The sequence below is a fragment of the Medicago sativa genome, chromosome 3 (genome assembly GCF_051527215.1).
Source record: "Medicago sativa cultivar Bolivia chromosome 3, Bolivia_mono, whole genome shotgun sequence".
In the NCBI taxonomy this organism is placed as follows: domain Eukaryota; kingdom Viridiplantae; phylum Streptophyta; class Magnoliopsida; order Fabales; family Fabaceae; genus Medicago; species Medicago sativa.
The window spans coordinates 65,155,683-65,177,874 of NC_140751.1; the positions used below are offsets into that span (position 1 = coordinate 65,155,683).

At 33.4% G+C, this 22,192-nt stretch overlaps 4 protein-coding genes across 5 annotated transcripts; 1 reads left to right on the forward strand and 3 right to left on the reverse strand.

Annotated features, from left to right (window-relative positions):
• On the forward strand, positions 1 to 4,481 carry LOC146939212 (mitochondrial 28S ribosomal protein S29-like protein). The gene is made up of 7 exons (XM_085752984.1): positions 1 to 474; positions 613 to 779; positions 1,662 to 1,873; positions 2,672 to 2,926; positions 3,040 to 3,126; positions 3,367 to 3,539; positions 4,109 to 4,481. The coding sequence occupies exons 1-7, from the start codon at positions 131 to 133 to the stop codon at positions 4,218 to 4,220; spliced, it is 1,350 nt and encodes a 449-aa protein (XP_085609110.1). The 5' UTR covers positions 1 to 130; the 3' UTR covers positions 4,221 to 4,481.
• A 1,813-nt stretch (positions 4,482 to 6,294) lies between these two features.
• LOC146939213 (Protein kinase superfamily protein) lies at positions 6,295 to 9,431 on the reverse strand. The gene is made up of 7 exons (XM_085752985.1): positions 9,302 to 9,431; positions 8,969 to 9,056; positions 8,460 to 8,573; positions 7,773 to 8,051; positions 7,544 to 7,657; positions 6,642 to 6,714; positions 6,295 to 6,558 (listed from the first exon to the last, which is right to left on the reverse strand). Exons 2-7 carry the CDS (start codon positions 9,029 to 9,031, stop codon positions 6,521 to 6,523), a joined length of 681 nt encoding a protein of 226 aa, XP_085609111.1. The 5' UTR covers positions 9,032 to 9,056; positions 9,302 to 9,431; the 3' UTR covers positions 6,295 to 6,520.
• Positions 9,432 to 11,914: 2,483 nt separating this feature from the next.
• LOC146939214 (alanine--glyoxylate aminotransferase 2 homolog 2, mitochondrial-like) lies at positions 11,915 to 16,453 on the reverse strand. 2 transcript variants are annotated; one of them, XR_015031585.1, is made up of 9 exons: positions 16,002 to 16,321; positions 15,686 to 15,916; positions 14,898 to 15,068; positions 14,291 to 14,434; positions 13,833 to 14,012; positions 12,863 to 13,088; positions 12,600 to 12,763; positions 12,281 to 12,367; positions 11,915 to 12,174 (listed from the first exon to the last, which is right to left on the reverse strand). XR_015031585.1 is itself a non-coding variant. In XM_085752986.1 (9 exons), the coding sequence occupies exons 1-9, from the start codon at positions 16,221 to 16,223 to the stop codon at positions 12,131 to 12,133; spliced, it is 1,419 nt and encodes a 472-aa protein (XP_085609112.1). In that variant the 5' UTR covers positions 16,224 to 16,453; the 3' UTR covers positions 11,915 to 12,130. The 2 variants fall into 2 exon arrangements, 1 of the variants encoding a protein (XP_085609112.1); XM_085752986.1 differs by having other exon boundaries at positions 12,650 to 12,763; positions 16,002 to 16,453.
• A 1,961-nt stretch (positions 16,454 to 18,414) lies between these two features.
• LOC146939215 (tetrahydroanabasine acetyltransferase-like) lies at positions 18,415 to 20,363 on the reverse strand. The gene is made up of 2 exons (XM_085752987.1): positions 20,040 to 20,363; positions 18,415 to 19,871 (listed from the first exon to the last, which is right to left on the reverse strand). Exons 1-2 carry the CDS (start codon positions 20,293 to 20,295, stop codon positions 18,718 to 18,720), a joined length of 1,410 nt encoding a protein of 469 aa, XP_085609113.1. The 5' UTR covers positions 20,296 to 20,363; the 3' UTR covers positions 18,415 to 18,717.
• Positions 20,364 to 22,192: the final 1,829 nt, after the last annotated feature.

Sequence of the window (22,192 nt, forward strand, 5' to 3'; positions counted from 1 at the left end):
ACTGATCTCATTTTCTTTGCAAAATCTCTGTTCTCTTCTTCTCCTCTTCTTTCAGTTCGTAGCTCTCTTCCATAGCAAAATCTCCCACACTCTCTCTGATTCATCTTAGAAACCAAAACGTTTAACAAAAATGTTGCGGCACATTACAAAAACCGCAGCAAAAAACAATCATTCATACCTTAAAAACCTCACTCCAACAATCTCATCTCTAAACTATTCTTCCAAATCTCCAACAAAGCCCACAAAACCCACAAAGCCCACAAAACCCACAAAACCCACTTCCAAAACCCCTGCCACCACCACCGCTGCCACCGCCGACATCTTCTTCGACGAACAAGAACGTCTCCGCAACCTCACCGCCGACGAAAAAAACCCATCACTCAATGTGGGCCCCAATGGCCGACGCCTCTTCACTTCGGCCATTTCCTTATCTAAGCTCACCAACAACGATATCTGCACTTACTTCAACCTCACGTACATGCTATCTCTTTAAATTTAAGCTTTGTTTTTCATTGTGGCATTTTCTCGAACAGGTTGTGTGTGTAGTTGAATTTTCAATTTTTGACTTTTTTTTTTTGGGTATTGGGTTTCTGGGTTGTTTTTGATTTACAGGAAGGAGGGATTGGATGCTGTTTTGCCTGAAGGGTTGCCGGTGGGTATGGAGAAGGAGTTTAAGGATTCTATGAGAACTGCGTTGCTTGTTCGTCAGAGCTTTTTGGATCTTCGTGATAATTTTAGACGTGTTGTTGATCCGCCAATGTGGTCGCCTCACGGTAAAGGTGCGGTTTTTGCGTTTACGCTTTTGAATTAAGTCAAGTTTCGATAAACAAATTCATGAAGCGCAGTAAACACTTCTCTTCTTACAAGTGCTTGTGTATAGACTATATGGGTATGTTTGGATTGACTTATTTCAGCTTATCTACTGACATAGGCTTTGGACACTGTTTCGGGGAACTAATAAAACAACATACGATGTTTGGTAGAAACTAGACTTAGGTGGTTTTTGTATGTAGAGAGGAGACTTGGGAATATTGTAGTTAGGAGAGTAGATTAGATAGAGGGAGTCAAATCACTTGAAGTAGGGGAAGACCTAACAAAACTATTAGAGAAACTATCAATAAGGATCTAGAGATCAATTAGTTAGAGAAAAACATGGTTTTTGATAGAAACGCTATGATGTCATTTATTCATGTAGCCGACCGCACTTAGTGAGATAAGACTTGGCTGTTGTACATTTTTCATAAGCTTTTTTCAGCTTATTTTCATAAGTTCTCCATGATAGCTTAGGAAAACAATAGAGCATATACAACAACAATTTCATTTAGTTTTATCTTTTGCTATAGAAATAACTTTAAGTTTATTCATAAGTGCTTGTCATTGTAAGTGCTTGTGTTATAAGTTGCAAATAAGTTGTTTATCCAAACATGGTATATTTCTATAACAAAAGATAAAATAAAGTTAAATTGTTTTCATATCTAAGCTATACACTGTTTCTATAAGCTCTACTAAGAAGTCTCACAAGCGCTTAAATCAGTAGGTAAACTCAAATATGCCAATTTAAACAGGCCTTACTCGATAACTTTCAATGTTGATGTATACATATTGGTGTGTTTGCTAAATTCATTTTGAGGCTCGACTTGAATCATTTTAAAATTTTGTAGGGGTCAAAGTTAGGAAGCAAGTTGTTTTAGATGGTCCTGTTAGCTGTGGGAAGAGCATTGCGCTTGCAATGCTTGTTCAGTGGGCTAGAGAAGAAGGTTGGTTGGTTTTGTATGTTCCTAGCGCAAAAGAATGGACTCATGGAGGATTTTTCTATAAGCATCCGCAAACAGGGCTATGGGATACACCTGTCCAGGCTGAGAATGTTCTCAAAGTAAGATTCTGAGTTTTACTATTTTTAGCTTTCACTGTATGTTTTCGTGCCTATGCTATGCTAAATACACTTTTCAGTTGGAAGTTTGGTTTGGAGAAGGTTTCATGAGAAATGAATGAAACAATGTGTTTTCTTGATGATGCTTTGGCAACAACGAATCAATTTATAGAGAGTTGCATAGGATGGTTGTAAACTGCTTTATTATCGCTGCTCAAGTAGCTGGTTACTCCAGTGTCATTGGGCATCTTCATTACATTTCCATAGTTTGTCTAATTGATGTGGTTGTTTACCTAGAAGAAATACATTGCCAATGCTTAGAAATGAACTATATTTAGGAAATAAGAAAGAATGAGTGCATTTTTCTTTCATCTCTCTCTTCACTCAACTGCTGTCACACACTCTCTTTCTTTTTCTGCCTACTTGGAGAGAATGTTGATTTTCGCCTGTGCAATGGTTTTGTATACATCATTATATAATGTCATGATTATGCAGGCTAGAGGAATGCATACCCACATGTCATGTAAAATTGTTAGTCCAGGCTACTATATTAGTACAGTGATAAACCTATACGCATATAAGCAGCTAGACATATAATGTTTAAGAAAGAAAATTTCATAATATGATTTTGAAGAAGGAAAAGGTTATTTTCCTACTTATTTGTAAATTTAATTTTTGGCTGTTTACTTATATTGCATGTTAGTGATGATTACGATTTTTACGATTAACAACGTTCTGTTACCAGCGTCCTCGGCTCATTACCCAGAGTAACTTTGAATGTTTTGGATAATTTTCTTCCAGGATTTCTTGAAGTACAACGAATCCTACTTAAAGGAACTGCCTTGCCAAATATTTGATCCAATCCCATTAGGTGAGGGTGCTGGGGTTGGTTGGTTGAAAGATGTTGATTCAATGGCAATTCCTGAAGGTACAATGTTATACGAGCTGGTGAAGACTGGCATTGAACAAACACATGCAGCTGTTGGAGTGGTAGTTCGTTTGAGGAAAGAGTTATCACTTGTTAAAAACATGCCTGTTCTTATTGCAATTGATCAAGTGAGAAACATATCCCTTGATGTTAAAATGATGTTCATTCATTAAAATTATCTTTTCTCAAAAATGGGTTATGCTATATTTTTATCTTATTTGCTGTGATTGCCTGTCTCCAGTATAATAACTGGTTTACATTCAGTGAGTATGAGGAGCCTGTCACAATTCGTTCTTGTCGGCCAATACATGCTAAAGAACTTACAATGGTCAGTACATTGCTTCTTTATATTTTAGAACAGTGTCACCTATACATTTTTTATTGATAAAAATTCTGTTCTTGAAGATATGCTATATTTTCATGCGTTCTTTTCTTTTTACTGTAAACTTACTTCTTTGGGATAGAGAGCTTTATTATGTGGCATTTTAATATGACTTTCTTAATATTACATACGTCAACTGTTTGACTTTGGTTGAAACCATTATATGCTTTCTGCTTACTATTGCAGGTGAAGGCTTTTAGGTCAATGATGCATGATGATATGATGGTAGGGGCTTTCTCTCATTCAACAGCTGTAGGAAAGCTTCGTAAAGACTTACCGGATGTACCGGTAGATGCTCGTGCTATGTTTCCTCGATACAGTTTAGAGGAAGCCGAGACTGTTTGTCATTATTATTTAAGGTATGCTTACACAGTCCCTGTTTACCAGGTTGATAGCATTACTTATAGCACACAATAAACGTTTCTAGTGTATAGCAGATAGAAAAGACATCATTTAATAAATTAACCAGTCTAATTCTGTGTCTGCTTAATTTCTTTTTCCTATTTGTAATGTATCATTGTTGAAGATTTCCGATATGCACTTGTAAATCTATAGTTTTGTCAGTATAGAAGATACATCGTAGATATTTAAGTGTTTCTTCAACAAATGATCAATGGATTAATGACCTTGTATATTTATATCTTTTTCTAGTCCTTAAGTAGAAGTATTAATTTTGTTCATGTATTGAATTACACCTGCTCTTAATATTTGGTCTCTAGTGTTAGTATATCAATTTTCTATTTTTTACTATGATAACTAGGATCTATCATACATTGGTTACGGTTAGAGAAATAAACTACCTACCTAATATCTTTTGAAAGAATATTGCATGTACCCGTTTTTGATTGATACTGAAACGCATACAAATTTCATACCTTGAAAATTGTGTTTCATATTCCTGATTTTCTTGTGTTTTCATATTTGACAGGCAAAGGCTTATTCGCCGTGAAGCATTCACAGAAGATAATTGGAAGAAAATTTACTTTTTATGCAATGGGAATGGAACAGAAATGAGGGGGTTGGTTCCTTTCATGCGATGACAGACATCAGATGTATTGTTATAAAAAAAATCAACCAATGAAATGTGTTATGACTGTCATCCATAATAATATTGATGTTTCTTATTGTCATGAGCTATATTATCATAGGATAGGATAAAATTGGATTACTATTTGTATGATCCACTAATCTGTTTAATTTGCTTTTAATCTTGTTCGCAAAGGCAGTGTAATGAGTGTTTGATTCAGATTTTGTACATCTAAAAACTCTTTATTATAAAAATATAAAATTTATGTTTAAAACATTTTTTTCTCCCTCTGTTAACCAGATGTTAGGTTTTTTATCTCCCGTTCTCTGCTGCCCTTTACTTGATCAAAATGAATATCTAATTACAATCTCTCGTCCGATAAAAGTAAAACAATTCACCTCCTCCGTCGAATTAAATGTTGTGTAAAGTCAGTTTAAGATGTAACTATTTAAGATGAGGTACAGGCTCTGACTTCAGGGCAGCAGCTTATTGTGGTTGTGTTCCAGTGGTAGTGATTACGGAATGTCTAAGAATAGTTGCAGGGATGAAATTGAGATATATGAGAAGGCAAAAGCTTGGTGGTTGGAGAAGATTGTCTGATGAGATGAAGATGTTTATCTATGCGAATGTGTAGTTGGAGGAGTCAGGGAGTTTGTGTTGAGAATGGTTTGTCGGAGTTGTCTGATTCACATATTTTCTGTGAGTTTGATCGAGGTGAGTGTCAATTATGGCAAAAACGTGGTGTGTTTGACGAAGACATTTAAAAGTGTGATTCGGTTTCGTCTTCTAGATAGGTTACGAGCAATGTGACTCATGGCTTGATAATGGATTTGCGACGAGGATAGTGTGCTGAAAGTCACAGACCAGCAAGCAGAGGCACTGGCCATAATGGTCAATGTTGTTATGGAAAGGATGGTTATTGATTCATGGGAGGAGAAAGATGAAAAACTTCTCAACTAAACTGTTTTATAAGTTATTTTAGTTTAAAAGTAATTTTCAGTCAACATATTTATTTCAAAGTGACTGGCATCTTACATGTTTAGAATCAATAATGATTTCCTCAAGTTTTATTCTTACTATAATATCAATTAAATCGACTCATGATACTTGGAGAAGCTCACACATCCAAGGTATTATGCATTTTCCCCTTATTTTTGCAAGCACTGTTAAACGAGTAAGATGTATGAACCGAAACTATCTTTTAGTATATGAATATATGAAAGGTAACCAAGTGTACTGTACATAAATCCAAATCCAAATCCAAAAAAAGTGTATTGCACATATTTACAGAGAACGTCACTCGGCTAAGAAAACAATGGATCTTGATTTGTTTTCTCAGTCTATTTCTCAGTCTACTAGATATTTGATGAGAAACTCACATGATTTTTTAAAGTAAAAAATCATAAGTCAAAGACCTTTAAGAACAACACAAGGTTCTTAATTGTCAATTGACTACACTGTTGGCATTTTTTGGCATCAAAAATTACATCCATACGGTACATTGTTTTCATTGCTGAGTGTTTCTTTACATTGAAAGATTGCTAGGCTTGATGGTCATGTCAGTTCATCAATGTTCGTCAATGTCCTTTTTTATGAGCGGCATTTTATGAGGATTGGTTGATGCTTAACTGCAACGGTGCAGTGTCTCATCTTGCCAGCAAGGCACCTTGTGGTGGTGCTTTGCCTGATCATGTTGGTAATCTCATCTTCAGGTACTCTAGTGATGTTAGTCTTTGTTCGATTACCATGGCAATTATGAGCTATCTTCAAAGGCATTGATCTTATGATTGACATATAGGGTTTCAACAAAGTGAGGACTGTTTTAGACTCTCTTATTGTGGTCTCTCTTATCTTGAAAGGATGCATCTCAAGTCATCCTTGCTTCCTTCTAGTCACTTGCATCTCTAACTTACTTGACAGGTTGTCTCGGTGCTCTCAATCAGGTTCACCGTGAAGCTAATCAAATTGCAGACTAAACTGAGATATAGATTCAAGCATTGAAACAGCAATACTTGAGCATTTTCTTAAAATTTGTTCACCTTCGAAATCTACTATTTACAGATTGATGGTTTAACCAATAACCAAGATAGTAACAAGCATAACCTTTGAACCATTGACGTAGATATCAAAATAAGCTCTCAGAAATGTTAAGTTTTTGTTACGCACGAAAGTCGGACATTACAATCAAAGTTCAAATGTTGCGATTTTTAATTTGTAAGAGATGTGCATATAAAAAATACATATAAATAATGTTGATAACATTCATTGATTGTCGCCTCTTTTTTTACTACAGTAAGGAAATGAAACTCAGAATCATCCAACCATGGTCCTCTTTCGTCCTCTTTGTCGCACTACAAGTTGTGAAAATGTACGGAGGTAAGTACTATTAAAGAAAATGTCTCAATACTAAAAAATATTAGATGGAAGACAATACCGTCTGCAAGCTTGTTCATTGTGGATGACCACTGTTTCGATGATTTGCGGTAAGCAGCAAGTATCTGATCCATCTATCCAGACAAATTTCAATAATCAATATCAGTACAGAAACTATATTATAGCAGAACAAGTCTTCCAATCTTTCTTAAATAACAAAGTACTTACTCTACCTTGCATTATCTATTGTTAAAAATATTTCGTCTTGTTATATATACAGGTAAATAAGGGTGATATTGAAAATGGTTAATATCACCTTCTTGATATTCTAGTGATATGTTTTGAGAAGAGCCGACATTACAAAAGTGACATATAATATGAAAGGGATGGAATAAGTCTCAGCCTTGTAAGATAAAAAAATGCAATCAAGTTCATTTGGTACATAGGAAGGCGTAACTGTTGCTTAATAATGGTAAGTTCATTTGTGAGATAAACCAGTATAAACAGTCTTTATTGCTTTCGGCCTATATATATATATATATATATATATATATATATATATATATATATATATATATATCCCATGGTATTGATGTTTAAAATCATCAGCATTAGTACAAATGGATAATTTATAAATTATGCTTTGTCCTAAAGTTCTTGTTCAAAATTTCAAATCAACCTTGAGTGCACAAACTATAAAATTTCTAATAGTACAAAACAGGAAAATAAATAAACGCTTTATCCTCTTAATGATTTTTGGGTCAAAGAAAGTCACAAGCATGACAGATAGCCTCTACACAAAAGTTGAGGGAAGGAAAGTGTAAGACCTTGAACTTGGAGAACTAAAATATACTTGCACTTCATTCAAATTTCCATAACAGACAAGTAAGACCCTGTTTTTATATCCTTAGTATTTAACACTATAACAATTAGGACTATTGGGAAAATGAGAAGTTGGCTTACCACATTACCACATGAAGAATGCATCGAAACAAGGGCTCTTTCTAAAACATACAAATCGACGGCTTTATCTTCTGGTAGAGTTGAAGTGAAGCTCAAACCAAAGTCAATAAGAACCTACACAAAATACACATCACAGCAGTAACAAAAGTTAATGATATTTCTCATATTGTATAACCTAAGTAAATGTAATAAATATTAATTACAGGACCTAAGAGATGAATGAACTCACCAACTGATCAGTATCATTCTTTAGTAACATGTTTGATGTTGTTAAATCACCATGAACAAGACCACCATCATGTAACTTTGCAATTACATCACCAATTTGAGATGCAATCTTGCCTAACCGCTCTTCATTGATGCCACGTGATCCGAATTCAAGAAATACATCTTTGACCGAAGGTCCATCGACAAATTCAAATGTTAAAGTGTGCAACACAGGATCCACAGCATATAACACAGGGGTACAAACCCCAAGTCGCCTTGCCTTAGTTGTGCACCTCGCCTCCTACTCCAAAATCCAATTGGCAGAACAAAGCATTCAAGACATCCAATCAGACATAACTATATACATAATCATAATAATAAGAGTTTGTTTGGATTGATTTATATTCGAGTGTATCTAGTGGCATAAGCACCTGTCAGACTGTTTGCGATAGCTAATGAAACTGCTTATGAAAAGTTTATAATTTGTTGTAGCTTATTTCCAAAATCTATCCAAGATAGCTTATGAAAATAATTTATAGCTTGTATAAAAATAATTTGACTTTCTTTTATCTTTGGTTACAAATATGACTTATACATAAATACTTATATGATGATGCTTATGCTACAAGTGCTTAATTAAGCTCTTTATCCAAACAGAGCCAAACTTAATCAAATATAAAAATGAAACTTTATATAAATCTGACCGTACCGCATTTAAGCGCTTGAGTGTCAACTTAGCATCCAAAATCGGATGTCTGTACTTCTTTGAGAATCTCTCTTTGACAACACACCTTCTTCCCACAAAAGAAGTCTCAAAAACCCTCTACAACAACAAGAAGACAAAATAAAAAGCCATAAGCGCAGATCCAATTTCCTTCAAGTTCACAAAACCAGTATTGTCAATCACAAATAGTAAAAAATAGCGGCTTGCTCAAATTTCGCTATACAACAATGCCACAATGCCGCTATTTGACAACATTTTGTACTAAATAGTATATCACAAAACAATAGCAATTTGTTCAATTCAAATTCTCTAAGCTATAGCATCTACCTAACAACATTACCACAATGAAAGACTGAAACTTTAAACATAGCCCATGAATCAATTTTAAATTAACAAGGCGTGTGCATAAAAAAAACAAGAAAAAATTGATTTTTTACATGATGGGTATGTGCTAAATTAATACTCAAAATCCAATAAGTGTGAATTAAACTTACAGCTTCAGCTCCTTGGTTGATGAGAATGAGAGAGGTATCTGTTGACTCAATTTCAGTCCCCATAATATCAAATTCCTTTAATTTAACCCTTCAATGTAAAATATAAAAAGAGTTAGAGAATTTTGTATTAATTGAAGTTGAACAAGTTTGGGTTTCACACAGAACATTTAACAAACAGCTTATATGCACATTAAAGAGTAGAAAATAGAGAAAATATTGTGATGGTTGAAGGTTTTGAGGGCGCGAGAATAAGTCAAACTCATGAATTCAAGAACTCTATTGCAACAGAGAGAAGGAAAATAGTTGAAATACATAAAAAAGGGACAAGCTCACAGTTAATGGCGGCGGACGACGATGTGCAGTTCGTGTTGCAGAAAAGAAAACACAGAAGGCTTTTAACTTAAAATTTTAAAAAGAGAATGTTAACGAGTGCCTCTGGCCATTGGTTAAAGGCCAAAAGAAATAAGTTTTTAATAAAAAGTAACATAATTATTACTTGATAAAAAGTGACAGTTTATATTTACAAGACAGAACTTCTATTTATAGATTCCTTAACCAGTGCTCCGGGGGCACTGGTTAACAAGACCCATTTTAAAAAAGGGTAAAAGGGTAAAAGGCGTTAAAGGGTCGAAGGAGTAAAAGGGTCCATTTTATCATTGCAACCCCAATTTTCTTACCATTCTAAGCCACTATATTCCACTCAATAAAAAACAAACTCATCCATTTTTGCAAAAGGGTAAAAGGGTAGAAGGCGTTAAAGGGTCGAAGGAGTAAAAGGGTCCATTTTATCATTGCAACCCCAATTTTCTTACCGTTCTAAGCCACTATATTCCACTCAATAAAAAACAAACTCATCCATTTTTGCAAAAGGGTAAAAAGGGTAGAAGGCGTTAAAGGGTCGAAGGAGTAAAAGGGTCCTTTTTATCATTGCGGCTTCAATTTTCTTACAGTTCTAAGCCACTATATTCCACTCAATAAAAAACAAAACTCATCCATTTTTGCAAAAGGGTAAAAGGGTAGAAGGCGTTAAAGGGTCGAAGGAGTAAAAGGGTCCTTTTTATCATTGCAACCCCAATTTTCTTAAAGTTCTAAGCCACTATATTCCACTCAATAAAAAACAAACTCATCCATTTTTGCAAAAGGGTAAAAAGGGTAAAAGGGTAGAAGGCGTTAAAGCTAAACCACTATATTCCACTCAATAAAAAACAAACTCATCCGTTTTTGCAAAAGGGTAAAAAGAGTAGAAGGCGTTAAAGGATCGAAGGAGTAAAAGGGTCCTTTTTAACATAAAAGTTTTAAGTTTGACAAAACAGTGACTCCTTCAATTCAATTACAAAAATTTGAAAAAAATAAATTAAATAGACTAAAACAAAAAGTTATATATTTATAGGAAGCGAAAACATATTTAACTTTTATTCATTTATCTAGTTTTATATTAGTATATTATTTTTTATGCTAACTATTAATTAGAGGCAACAAGTATGTTATTCTCTCCGATTGATTGATGCTGCATAAATCGAAGTGTCTTGTTAACCTGTGACCCTAAAGCACTCTTTAAGAAGTTTAAAGGAAGAAATTATTTTATAGAAAAGTCAAATATTTTGATTTCCGATACTTTGATTATACATATTCTCATAAAAAAATTATCATTTAAGGATCTTAAATAGTATCTCGAAAGCATTAGTTAACATTCCTCTAAATTGAATTGCCTTCATTCCCTTCTATTATTAGACCTATTTGAGAGTTTAGATAGGAGAGGAAGGCAAGGACTTTCGGAAGAGGGGATGAGAGGAAAATATAGAGAAACCTTATGCCTTGTTTAAAAAAGCATTTTTGCAGAGAAAGATAAATAAATATTTATGTTAATATTATTCAAAAAAAACGTTTTAATATTATTCAAAAAAAATGTTTATGTTAATATATTTTTAATTATGAGAGCGTTAATATGGGAGCGGTTATGGTGCATAAGGAAATCCTTATGCACCGTGCATAAGTCCCAACACATAAACCTTTTTGCAGTGGAAATAGTTTCTGTGAGTTGGACTCCAAAACCATTTTGCAGTGGAAATGGTTTCTGTGAGTTGGACTCCAAAACCATTTTGCAGTGGAAATGGTTTCTGTGAGTTGTACTCCAAAACCATTAGATGTACTTAATGGTTTTGAATTTTCTTTTTCATCAATTCACAGCAATTGAATAATTCTTGAATTTTCTTCTGAGAGTTCTGCATATCTCGCCGGCGAAGATGAGAGGAATCTTGATCCATGCTATCTTGCGCCGGAGGATCTTAGCGCGAAGAGTGATGTGTTCAGTTTTGGGATCTTGTTGTTAGAGATTATCAGTGGAAGAAATGCGATTGATGTTAATTATATTCCACCCTCGGTGGTTGATTGGGCGGTGCCGTTGATTAGAAGAGGTGATTTCGTCGGGATCTGTGATCGGAGAATTGGTGCACCGTCGGATTTGGTGATGTTGCGGCAGATTGCAGTGATTGCGGCGAGATGTTAATTATAGTCCTCCCTCGGTGTTAGATCGACGGCGGAGAAACGTGATAGAGACAAAGAAAGAGATAGGGAAAGGGAAAGAGATGTGTGATCAAATCCAATGGTTGTGAAATGTTTATGCACGGTGCATAAGGAAATGGCTTATGCACCATAACTTTTGCCCGTTAATATATTGGATTTAAACTATTTATTTAAGCTCTCTATAACTCTCGAAAATCCTCTTCCACCACATATTTTGAGACATTTTGTATTATGAAGAAATATAAAATCTTTTTAAGCCCTTAAATTTCCCATCTTTTTTCCCCAAAATCCTCCCCTCTGCTCATAAAATCCTTGCTCCCAAACAGACTCTTAGGTTTATCCTCGGACCGGTTGTGCTAGAATTGAGGTATGAAAAGTTGTGAAGATAGTTCTCACCATGTTCAAATTTCTAATTCTCTAATATTTATGATAATTTTTTCATTTTTATTAAATAAACCCCAAAAGTGCAATTATTGATTTCGCTTTTACATTACATTTGCACATATGTTAGGCTTACATCATATCAGGTTTTATATAGGACATCCAAGTATGGAGTCAGAATTGGAACAAGTTTTTTTTTTTTTTTTTTTGAGGGGAGAAAATTCGAACAAGTTCTTCATCCATTAGTATTGCATTTGCTCACATCTTTGACATTGTATAGTCCATCACATCTACTAGGAAATCTACAGTTATGAAGTAAATAGTCTAAATTAGCAAACAAAAATAAAAATAGCAAAATAGAGTATTAGGAATCAAAAGAAAATGGTGATGACGATTATGACAATCAACCTGCATCTTCCTTAGTGAAGCAAAGTGGAGGTGTAATCCTTAAAACATTACCATAAAAACCACCTTTCCCAACTAGCACTCCCATATCTGAAAAACACTGACACCTTAATATTAGCCAATAGCCAAGACACTTCATCTAGTGTATGACACATGTTAGTGTATGACACGAGGGAAACACATGTGGCACAAACACTTCAGATTGAAGACGCATCTACTGTATGACACATGTTAGTATATGACACGAGGGAAACACATATGGGCGACATTCGGTTATTCTATTTTCTCAAAATATTAGTAGTCTCAACGTGTCAGGAATTACCCGTGTCGTGTCTATGTCAGTGATTCTTAGGGTATGCAATAGAAATAGACCTTTCATCTGTTCGAGGATCTGCATACTTTCATCTTTTGCAGGAGTTTTCAGCTTCCTATCTTTCACAAGTTCAACTCCAAGCAACATTCCCCTTCCCCGTACATCACCAATTACTGCCATAAGAAAATCATGTTAGCAATATTATTCATAATCCAAATTGCTTTGCTCACTATGCATCAAACCAAAGATGGAAAAGAAGAAAGGAAGCTTACGCTCATGCTTTTCCATTAGTGAATTAAGACGGTCCTTTAAATATGATCCAACAACATATGCATTTTGCTGAAGTTTATCTTTCTCAATTACATTCAGAACTGCTAATCCAGCTGCAGCACAAACAGGATTTCCTCCAAATGTGCTAAAATAGTATGCATATTTCAGGACTTTTGCAATCTCAGGAGTTGTTACAACTGCCCCAATAGGTGCACCATTACCAATTCCCTGAGACGACAAAGAATAATGTTACGCAAAATACAAAGAGATGTAATGAATTAACCAAGTTTAGCAGGGCATGAGTTGTAGGTTTTTGAAGATAATGTTCGACAATTGGTATGTTCTCCGAACAGTGTCACTGGAATTTCAAGTTATCTCTTAAGCACTGACATAGACGCAACACTGATACTATTACTGACACACACGTACCACTAATATTTTTAGAAATGAAAGTAATTGAATGTAACTACATGTGTCAGACTTTGACATACGTCTGACACCAAACATGCAATTAATATGAAATTTCGGTGCTACATAGCATATTATATTTCAAATTAGTTCAACTGTTCAAAAAAGCTAGCACTACTTTCCACACTTCTGTAATTTAAGGATGGCTTGATAAATGTTCACCAAATAAAACTGCAGGATTAATGTAGTACTGAAATTACATGCAATATACATACAATGTTATACAATAACTAGTGGAATTTCTATCAATTAAGCCAGAGAAAATGTTCATTTTGAATCTTAGCATAGACAAATTGGAGATTTCCTTAAACCTTATATGAAATCAAAGATTGTGTATAATCATAAGCATTATTTGGACATGAGATGCTGATTATCATGGTACATGCTTGTATAGTTTGTGTTCTTATATGTGCCAAGTCATTGCTATAAGTTTCATTGATTTCTCTAAAAATGGTGTCAAAAACTCACCAATGCTGCTTATTACTACTAAAGAAGTGTTGTTACCTTTGCCAATGTTACAATATCAGGGACAATTCCATGTGCCTCAAAGCCCCAAAAGTGACTACCGGTTCGACCAAAACCTGACTGAACCTCATCAGCTATAAAGAGACCTCCTGCTTTTTTTATGATGCTATAAACTGCAGGCAAGTAACCTGGAGCCAATTCTATGACTCCACCCACTCCCTGTGTCAAGCACCAACCTTTCAGTAAATAATATGAACCCCTTCGCAAATTTATGAGAGTGAGCAAGTACCATTATGTTTATTTCTATGTTACACTGATAAGTTAATAAGAATTTAATTCATATACACCACCGGTGTAAAGATCTTTTACACTATCAAGCAACCATAATCGTCAGATCATCAAAAACGTTTTCCTTTAACGATAACTAGTGTAGAACTTTTACACTAATCGTATATCAAAATTAAACTCAAAAAATAAATGACATATATCAGTATTACCTGAATGGCCTCAGCAACAAAGCCAGCTACACGACCACAAGTTCCATGATTAATTATATCTTGAACATCATTTGCATATTTCGCTCCATCCAAACCAAAAACTCCTCGGTATGGATCTGGGTTAAGGACATGGTGAACTCCGGTCTACTCCCATAGAAACAATACCAAGGATAAGAAATCTATGAAGCACGGAGACGGACACGGACACAGACACCAGACACGACACATACACTAACAAGCTGACACCGTTAATAATTTGAGAAAATTACATAATTCAATGTAATTATATGTGTCAGTGTCGTGTCAGTGTCGAACACAACATGTGTCCGACATGGGGACACACCTAATCCGAGGAGTGTCCGTGCTTCATAATTGATGCAATTAGTAGTTATTTTTGTTTTTGTGAACTTCTTTTTGGAGAAAATTAAAAGTACAAAGGCATCATTATGAATTACCATCATTACGAATTACCGACATCTCAACTATGCTGACATCCCAGCAAAACAACAATGCAGTTGTTTTTGTGAGCTTAATTGACGCTATAACAGATATAAACAAGAACTGTTTCTCACAAAACATACCATCATTATAAGAGAAAAAGTGTCACCTGTACAACATTAAACTTGTGATAAAACTGCGCAGTGACACTCATAGTTGAGGTTGCATTGCCATGGTAACCATTTCTAATGGAAATTATATCATGGCATCCAGTGTACAGCCTCGCCATCATCAAAGCTAACTCATTGGCTTCTGTCCCCGAATTTGTGAAGAAAACAGCCTTGAAAAATGAATTATATTCATCAATATAGTAAATAACTCAGCTGTGGTGAAAAAGAATGAGCAAATCATCATTTTAGACCTTGAATTTGTAAGATCCTGTCAATTTAGTGCCTTCAATTGAAAAATGTTGGTCAATTTAGTTCTTTTTTGCAAACTTAGCTCTACAATTCTAAACGTTTTATACTTATCTTGATGCAACACGACTACACGAGACTAATTCAAATCAATAATATGTAAGTTTACTAAAGAAATATGTTGATTGAGTGACTGAATGGATTGATCTTTCGTCTTAACTCTTAGGTTCCGAGGACAAAAGAGCATTGGTAATCCGGTGTTTGGCTAGAGGTAAGTAAAACCTGGCAAGGATTGTTCCAACCAGAATTCAAACTCGGGTTCGCTCTAACAATTCATCTTAACTAAAGTTCATTAATCACTTGGTTATTGATCGATCTTTTTTAATTTAAAAAACTAATTTTTATTCGATAAATTTGAGGGACTAAATTGCTCAACCATTACAATTTTGACGACTAAAATGCTGATTTATCCAAAACAATATGTTAAAATCTAAACCTCAAACAAATTTCAAAAATAAAAAGAAGAAAAAAAAATGGAAACCTTGAGTTCTCCAGGCATCTTAGCAGCAAGGGCCTCACCAAAATCAACAACATTATGATTCAAATAAAGAACAGTAGTATGTTGCAAAAGCCTAGTCTGATTAACAATTGCTTCAACAACATCAGGGTGACAATGACCACATGAAACAGTAGCAATTCCACCAAATGCATCAAGATATCTTCTACCATTTTCATCATACACATATTGCATTTTACCCTCCACCAGATTTAACTGTGACACCATTAAAAATAAGTAAACTTAGAAGTTTTTTTTTTTTTTCATGCAAAAATATTTCATCAAAGAAAAAACTGCTTACTGGGTGGTTGTAATAGGTGTTAACAAAAGTGGGAAGATACTGATTTCTTCTCTTTATGAGATCAGATGCTGAAGGGCCATTGTAGGGAGCTGGAGTGTGATTGAATTGTGGCATTTTGGGAAGAAAATTGATACCATCTTCATTGCTTCGAGCTATGGTGGTGGAGAACACACGATTCTGCCACATGCAAATTTTGTCCCACATAAATTTTCGTGGCTGCATGTTTTGCAATGTTAGAGTGTCGTGTGGTTCTGACTTCAAGGGACTATGTCTGGCAAAAGTGATGAAGGCTTTTTACATGTCAAAAACTGATATCACATAAGTTAACACATAAGTTAACATATCTTAACGAATCTGGTTTGTATCTTAACAAATCTATAAAATAACAACAATAATAAAGATGATACTACTTGATTTTTTTTTTCTTCTTCCAATTTTTTGATTTATATAATATTATTTAAAGAGTAATGCTACAAACATTCGCTTTATCAAACTCTTCCTAAAGATTGCTCTTTTATTATATTAAAATAATGTTAAAAAATGTTGTGTAACAGACATATCTTAACATACTCTTTTTTATTGGTTGAAATTCAAAATGGTCCCACCAAATTACATGGATCCCATATAAATCTAATGGGACTAATAAATTTTAATCTTTCCGGTCCTAAATTATATATCGTTTTGACAATTTCACTTGTATTAAGAAATATAATTCGTTGCTTTATAAAATTGTCCTTAATAAATAGTCCGAGAAAGATAAATTAAATAATTAAAAGAATAGAAAGTAATAAATAGTTAAGCATAGAATAGGAAAAAAAAAATCATTATTTCCAAAGTGATTTATAATTGGGTAGTGATCTATTGACCACCTTAGGTGGCATGTACCACTTGTACACCCACATACAATTGTGACATGTGTCCATGTGGTCCCTACACACACAAAAAACTCACATTTTGTGTCTCTCACACACTATCACATGGGGTGGTACAATGTGGGTATAGAGAAAAATGTGTCCATGAAACATTATCCTTTATAATTTGGGACAGTGGGAGTAATCAATTGAGAAAAATGTGTTAGAATGTGTGTGTAAAAGTGTGATGTTGGCATTCTTGGTTGGATGAAATACATTTGAATAACATCACTTTATAAATGAGTTTCATATTTAATGGTAGGCACATGTATATTTCATCCAATAAATTAAATTAAAATATAAACAATCTAAAACAAAGGATGAACAACATCCAGAACAATAGGAATAACAAACCATATCAATAAGAACAATGTTGGACACTATAAAATAAACCTTATTTTGATCTTAATCAAAAAATATTATGTTTTGATGTAACTTTTTTCATTCAATTTTAACCTTAAATTAATATTTTTTTATCATTTTGTGTCTGTGTGTTTTGACATTAACATCTATACCATATATATTAAAACAACTCCTGTCAGCTCTTTTAGGATGACTTTTTCCCTTTCCAAAAATGTCATCAATTTTCAATACAAATAACACATGTAACAAATAAATAAGAATAAATTTAAATATTAAAAAAATGTAACAATTAAACACAATATCAACTTTTCTTATTAATAATGATGAGTCATGGAGATATTAAAGTGGATATGGGTTAGCATATGGAACCGGTCAACAAATAGATACTGAGCAATAATTCTAATTTAAATTGTTTGCCAGTAATAAGTAAACTTTTGAAATAATAATAACTCAAAAGTACAACCCCTTTTCAAATCACTTAGGCTTTGCTTCACCACAAAAAAAAAATCACTTAGGTTTGCATGGTGCTTCTTCACTGGTGTGTCAATCGGTGAATGTATACTGCATCACACAAGTTAAAGGTGTTTCCACTTTAAATGTTTGTTATATCTAAGTTTGTCTTTTATTTAAAAAAAATATGTAAGCTAGCATCAATTAAGAGAGAATTTCACATATCGTGCAATTCCTGTGCGTTCTTTTCATTTTAATTGATCTATGATATGGAGATGGCATTCTATCGCATGCTCCCCCTTTTGCTTAAATAAGTACATAACACCTGTATTTTTTTTTCCTCAGATTCTTTCTGAAGGATTGTCGAGGCGAAAGACATTCAAAGACAAACTCAACATTTTGAATAGTTTCTCTTTTATACTTGAGAAAATACTACCATTGAATAGTTTCTATTATTATTATTATTATTATTATTATTATTATTATTATTATTATTATTATTATTATTATTATTATTATTATTATTATTATTATTATTATTATTATTATTATTATTATTATTATTATTATTATTATTATTATTATTATTATTATGTCCAGATGATAGACCTTTTTATTATATTTGTCTTATTACCAACCAACACATGATTAGTAGACAAATTATTCATTTTTTAACACACACTAAAGAAGGTTGAATTTGAATAGTTATCATTTACTTGAGAAACACACATTTTAACACATACATTTTGAATAGTTATCATCAAAACATAATCTAAATAGTGTCTTGTTAACCGGTGTCTTAAGGGCATTCATTAACATTCTCCTTTTATTATTGATGTAAACTTACTAAATTTAATACCTTAGCCAATAAACTTACTAATTTTAATACCTTAACCAATGTCTCAACAGCACTCGTTAGGATTCTCCTTTTATTTAGGAATATCATAACTAAAACATTAAGGCAATATCAACGGATGCCATAGATTCCCATTTCAATTAAGTAACCTTAAAGCTTCAATTTCCTCCTTGAACCTTGGCATGGCAGCAACAGGGAGTGATGTGAAAATCTTAACTCCTCCTTTCATTGATGGATCATCATCATCAACTTTACTAGGAGATGCGAAAATGCACCCTTCCAAAGACGCAAACATGTTGCATGGTGCTGGTACAAAATTCACTGATTCATACCCTCCAAAATCTATACTATTTTCATCAAGAAAACCTAAATGCTTCCACTCAGTCAGAATCGTTACCGCACCGCTACCGTCCATGCTAAAATCTTGCTTATGCTCCGTCTCCGGAGTGTCGATCGAGTTTTTGACATAATCACCGGTGGAAGCAACCTTTTTAGTCTCTTTGATCAACTTAACAATTTCATAGAGTGGCATTTCATTGAGCTCACTCACTTTTAGCACAACTTTTCCATCCACAGTAGTATTACCATAATACCCTATAGGCAAAGGATCATAACCTTTCATGCTGCGTCTAATACCAACTAACATATTCAACATTGTTTTTCCATTGGTGCTAAGTTTTAAGGCTCTTGCTCTTGACCTCCACACATAAGCACCAAGTGACTCAAAAGTTGTAACTGGTTCACTTTCACTATCACCTTCCTTCATCAAACTCATCTTAAGTTTTTTTATCACCTCACTCTCAACCTTAAAACAATAGATTTTAATAACTGTTTTTGGTTGAACTAAAGGTGAAAATGCAACAGGTTCTTTTGGTTGAAGTAATGGTGGAAGTGGTTGTTTAGTACTTGTTGAAGAACCAACTAGTCTCTCTCTTTCCCACACAGGTATCACAGAAGGCTCACTTCTTCCTTTTGCAAGTTCAACAATTGCTTTGAAGACTTGAATTGAACCATATCCATCACAAACAACATGTGAACACCCCATTCCAATTGTGAAACCACCACAAATAAATTTTGTCACCATGAATAGCAAAGGGTAACTTTTATCTTGAGGAGAAGGAACATCAAGCACCAAGTCTTTTGCAATATCTGTGTCAGTATTGTCCAAGTAATGAAGAGAAGAAAGGGTGCAATTAGCATATGCTTCTAAAAATGGAACACCATATTCTGCACCACCAACGCCAAACTCGACTCTAAGTCTTCCGTCTCCGGCATGTCTCACTAGTCTACCTGGGAAACGGATTGAGAAGTTGGTTTAGTGGTTTAACGAGACATTCTTCTATGATCACGAGCATAAATAAATGAATAAACGGTGTTTGGATACACACACATAAATTTATGCTATAACAATTCATTAGTAACATTTATCATTATAAAAGTTCTTTTTTACAAGTATACCTGCAAGAGGATAATAATAATCCAAAGCCTTTGAGAGTGCTTCTTTGAATACATGACAAGGGTCGAAACCCGAATCAGAATCATGAATTGTTGATGGCCGGTATACATGAACAGCTTGACAAAGGTTATTATTGTTGTCTTTATTGTCAAGTGTAGACAGAGAAAGAATACAAGAAGGAATGGACTTGGATGGTTTTACAAGCACAACATCTTTCATTTCTAGCTTTAGGTTTAGGGGTGCTTTCTGATACGCCATAATGGAAAATGATGAGAAATTGCATGGGAAGGTAGAATGGATTTATAGAAATATATGGATGAGGAGAGGTCGGCGTAATAGTGGGAGAAGAAACCGTAATATATAAACTTGGATGCATTGACCCCAAAAAAAAAAAAAAAAATTGGATGCATATAGTTAATATATTAGTGTTGTTATACGCTTTTCTTTTTGGTGTTCGGCCTATGTACGATACATTTGTTTTGTAGTTCTTGTATGTTGGTTCATGTTCATCTTATGCAGGGGCCTATCCCTTCATTAGTGTGAGGTAGCCAAGGCTACCCGAAAAAATATATTATGTTTGAATAAGCTGGTATGTTTTTATATTTAGCTACCCCAAACAAATTTATTTGTTAAAAATTAGCATAAATAAGAAAGTTAAGAAATTACTACAAGATTGATAGATTTATTTCTATTAATTTAACACTTTTAGTCTCAATAACAAATGTGGAGAAAACTTTTGTAAGAATAAAAATTGTCAAAACAATATTAAAAAACGGATTAAATATACAATGAGTTTCTTGCAAATAACTTTTTTGTTTACATTGAAAAAGATATTATTAGTCTATATAGTAGGCAATCAATTATAAATAAAATTAACTTTTTAAAACGCGTTGTGCCCAACTTTTTTAAATAGTTATTGTCAAATTTTATTTTCTTTGTTATTGCCTTAATTTAATTTCATGTAAGTAAAAATTATTGTGTTTTTTTTAACATATTGGTTAAGTTTAGGATTAATTTTGGTTTTAGTCTCTAACACTCTCGATTTTTAAGTTTAGTTCCTAATATTTTATTTAATTTTTTCCTAAAAAAATATTTTATTTAATTTTAGTCTTTAATTTTTTGTTATCAAGATTAAATGACCAAAAACGCTCATTTTTTTAGAGAAAAATTGAATATTTTTTTGTATTGACTAAACCTAAAAAGTTATAATTTATAGGACTAATATAAAAAAAATTCTTTAAATTTGGCCCCTGCGTGAAATTTCTGCTAGTTTCGCTGCTTGTCTTATGCAAGGTCGGTCCTTTAAATTTGAATGTCTTGGGCGAATCATGAGATTATTTCCTTATAAAAAATTTAACAAAAAATACACAAAGATAACATAAATGAACCGGAAGATTATTGCACATTTTTATTTAACATTGTGCAAAAAAGAACGCAAGTATGGATCTTTGAAATGTAAACCAAATGGCTTTAAACAAGGATTCATGCTCCAAAGTGTACACTCGACTCTTGAGAGCATGTTTTACACAATAGCACACAAGGATCATAATTCAATGTTTAAAATCATAAACAACTATAAGAGACTTCTTCTTCCCAAGAAATCGTTTGACTTTTTACTATTATATCTATAATAAAATAATTGTATAACTATTTAATAAATAAATAGATCTTTTTGAACCTACTCTTAAAGAGACTATCATATCTATACGACACTGACACTTATGTTTTTGCCTATTGTCGAAAGTCAATGACTTGTGTTCTTGTCTTAACATAATTGAGATAGAGAGATTAGAGATTGAGAATTGGAAAGAAAATGGTACAAATAAACTTGGGTAAAATAATACGATTTTTGAGTGTTAATATAGAAGAGCATAAATCCAACTCTTAAACTATTCATACTCTATATAATTATTCTAATTTTAGTGCAGTAATTGTGAATGTAATTTATTTATTTCATTCAATATTTTATGCAATCACATGCATTTATTAATTTTGACTTTGTAATTTCCATATAACTTTGTTAGCAAGTATTTTACATAATCTAAATAAGATAAATTCTCCTTTAAGAGTGATTGAACGAAGACTAAGAAAAAAGACTCGAGTTACAGATAATTGATTTGGTTTTATGTCTCGGAGGTCGACTATGGAAGCGATC